This window comes from Lycium barbarum, chromosome 6, assembly GCF_019175385.1.
Source record: "Lycium barbarum isolate Lr01 chromosome 6, ASM1917538v2, whole genome shotgun sequence".
Lineage (NCBI taxonomy): Eukaryota > Viridiplantae > Streptophyta > Magnoliopsida > Solanales > Solanaceae > Lycium > Lycium barbarum.
The window spans coordinates 124658411-124661612 of NC_083342.1; the positions used below are offsets into that span (position 1 = coordinate 124658411).

The 3202-nt window shown below is 33.3% G+C and overlaps 1 protein-coding gene across 1 annotated transcript; it reads left to right on the top strand.

Annotated features, from left to right (window-relative positions):
• Positions 1–1611, top strand: LOC132600127 (non-specific lipid transfer protein GPI-anchored 30-like). Its single transcript, XM_060313236.1, has 2 exons — positions 1–812; positions 1266–1611. Exons 1-2 carry the CDS (start codon positions 491–493, stop codon positions 1367–1369), a joined length of 426 nt encoding a protein of 141 aa, XP_060169219.1. The 5' UTR covers positions 1–490; the 3' UTR covers positions 1370–1611.
• Positions 1612–3202: the final 1591 nt, after the last annotated feature.

Below are 3202 nucleotides of genomic sequence, written 5' to 3' on the forward strand. Positions count from 1 at the left end.
TAAAAATAAAAATGTAGCTTTGGTTCTTCTGCAATATTGATTATCTATTTACCAACCTTGCACATTTAATTTCTAGTTAAGAAGAAATTGCAGATTCAAATACGACACATGTACTAATTAAGTGTATGCCGTCTCCAAATAGACATGTTAATTCCCAGAAAACTGTTTATCTATATATAATTGCGAGTCAAATAATTCATTGGACTAATTTGCCAATTTGGGTGGTGATCATGAGAGAGTGGAAAACTGAGGAAAAAAAGAAAGAAAATGCCTACTTAGAGATTTAAGGTATGTAGTAGCTCAACCTGTCTTATCTATATTTTTGCCGTCTTAATTATAATATGTCTAAATTATCAAAACTTTGAGACACTGTTAGATCAACAACCAACCATCCAAGTCAAACTTCCTTAATATTTAAACATAAGTTTTCATGCAAGTATTCAATACTAAAGAAAATCAAGAACAAAAAAGAATCAGACATTGATTAAAAATGGAGATAATGAATAAGTTTATGATGATGATCATACTATTGTCATCTGGATTAATGGTGCAACAAGCTTTGGCTCAGAACAGGAACTTTATAAACAGTTTATTTCCATGTATGAATTTTCTGAATGGATCAAGAGGGGATCCACCAGAAAGTTGTTGCAATCCATTAAAGGATATGATAAAAAACATGCCTGAATGTTTGTGTCAAATGGTAAGTATTAAAGGGAGCAATGTAGCCGAGCAATCTGGGATTAACATGAATGAGGCGCAAATGTTGCCTGCTAAATGTGGACAGCCTGTTAATTACATGGGATGTCTTAAAGGTATGTCACTCGAATCATATATAGGCAGATTTAGAATGGGTTCAATTGAATGCCACTGTATGCTTGTTTCATTACCCTCGAGCTTGTAGTTAAATCTATTTTTTACACACTCCAATTTTACGCGATCATTTTACACACCAAACATTTCTACGAGTGTATATACGTCGTCAGCGCGTGTTTTACCAACAAAATGAAGTGTGTGAAGAGTAAATATATATTCTTATCATTTATTCGATCAGCCAGATTTGATAAATTGATCCAACAGTTTAAATTGTTTTTTTTCACATCCCCACCCCCCGGTTTTTTTTCCATACTTTCTGCCCTTTTTCCTTTTCCTAAACTATAAGCAAGATGTCTAGTTTTTGAATTTTTTCTTGATGCAATTAAACTCGACTGTCTTTTATTAAAATCCTATAGTACTAATTCTATTTCAAATTTTGTTCTTGGTTTCAGGAGCATCTAATTCAGATTCAAATTCAGCTGGCTATTCAATACGGACTTCAAGCATGACAATATTGCTGGCTGTTGCTTCTCTGATTTTTGCTCAAGTTTTATGAACTACAGAAATACAGCCTTAAAGTTTGTGCTTTTCGGGCTGGGCTCTGTTGATATTCATCATTATATTTTAAGTACCTTTTTTGGAGTTAATTGTTGAATATTTAGTTAATATAAAATTTATTTACTTTGCGTTTTTTGTTTTTCTCCAGCTATAGTCAATTCATCACGTAAGCTACATGTGTATACTCTGGCTTTTAATTTTTGCTGTTATATTAAAATCTCCCTTTGTATTATCTATCATGTAGTAAACTTAAAATGTTTATTTTAGACTTTACAAAGATCAAGCCCTTTTGTAAAATAAACTGTTGACAAAAGGAAGAGGCGCTGCATAGAATTCTTTTTCGTTCATTGTTGAAGTAGACAAAAAAGATGGGCTAAAAAGTCAGCAAAACAATCCAAGATTAGCACTAAACATTTCACTATTTCCTCTGTTCTAATTTGTTTGTCTGGTTTTGACTTGATACGAAGTTTAAGTAAGTAGAGAAAATTCTTGAATCTTATGATCTTAAACTAAAAATATGTAGAATGTACCAAAATGTCCTTTAATCTCATGGTCTTAAACATTTCAGATGAAAGATTGAAATTAAAGAGTTGCCAAAAAAGGAAAAAAACACTTTTCTTTAATCAAACTAAAAAGGAAAGTAAACAAACAAATTGAAAACTATTTTCAAAACGGAAAACGGCCAAAATTACCCCTGAATTTTGAGAAATAGTTTATTCATACCCTTCGTTATACTATTGGGCCAATTATGCCCTTACCGTTATATTATGGTCCAAATTTACCCCTAATCTAAACAGACTGCCACATGTCCTAATCCTACACGCCCAACCCATTTCCCCCAAATAATTTCATCCAGATCAAATAATTATCCGGATCCGACCCGGATGAAATTATTTCACCCAACCCGTTTTGGCTTATTTCAAACCCAAATACAATCCCTTTATTTTCCAAGAGATGGCATCTTCTCGGACAATCTTGCCTGACAATTCTGAACTACTGATTAATCTCCTCTCGAAACAAGGAATTACAAAATTTCTTTAAATTTGTGAACCACATGATTGACCAGATAAAAAGTTCAATCCCAATTCGGGTCACGAGGCTTCAACTTAGTTAAAGACTGCAAGGTAAAATCACTGAGTTCGACCATGTAATGAAATCCCTAGCGAAGCTCAACTTCAGTGGGTTGTTCCTTCACTCTGTAAATGTAAAATCAGTGCCTTCGGTCAAGCCAAGATTAATACGTTCACTGAATGATGTTTATATGAAACGTGTTTCATTTTTAGAATGAAAACAAACCATACAGAATGCTCTTCAGTTAGATTCACTTTAACTAAGTCATAAACTAAAGCTCTATTGAAGTTCTTCATTTTTCCGATCCACAAAGTGCTCTTACAGAACAGTTATACCACTAATAAAAAAGATATGTAAAAGAAGATAATTACTGTGACATTGAAATCTTAGCTAAATGATAAAGGATTGTATTTGGGTTTGAAATAAACAAAAACGGGTTGGGTGAAATAATTTCATCTGGGTTGGATCCAGATAATTATTTGATCCGTATGAAATTATTGGGGGGAAATGGGTTGGGCGTCTAGGATTAGGACATGTGGCAGTTCGTTTAGATTAGGGATAAATTTGGACCATAATATAACAGTGAGGGCATAATTGTCCCAATAATATAACGAAGGGTATGAATAAACTATTTCTCAAAGTTCAGGGGTAATTTTGGCCCTTTTCCGTTTTGAAAAAGCTGGTGGAACTAGCTTAGCAAAAAGGAAACGGTCATGAAATTCGAAAAAGCTTCTCATTGTATTCTCTTTTTAACGGATAG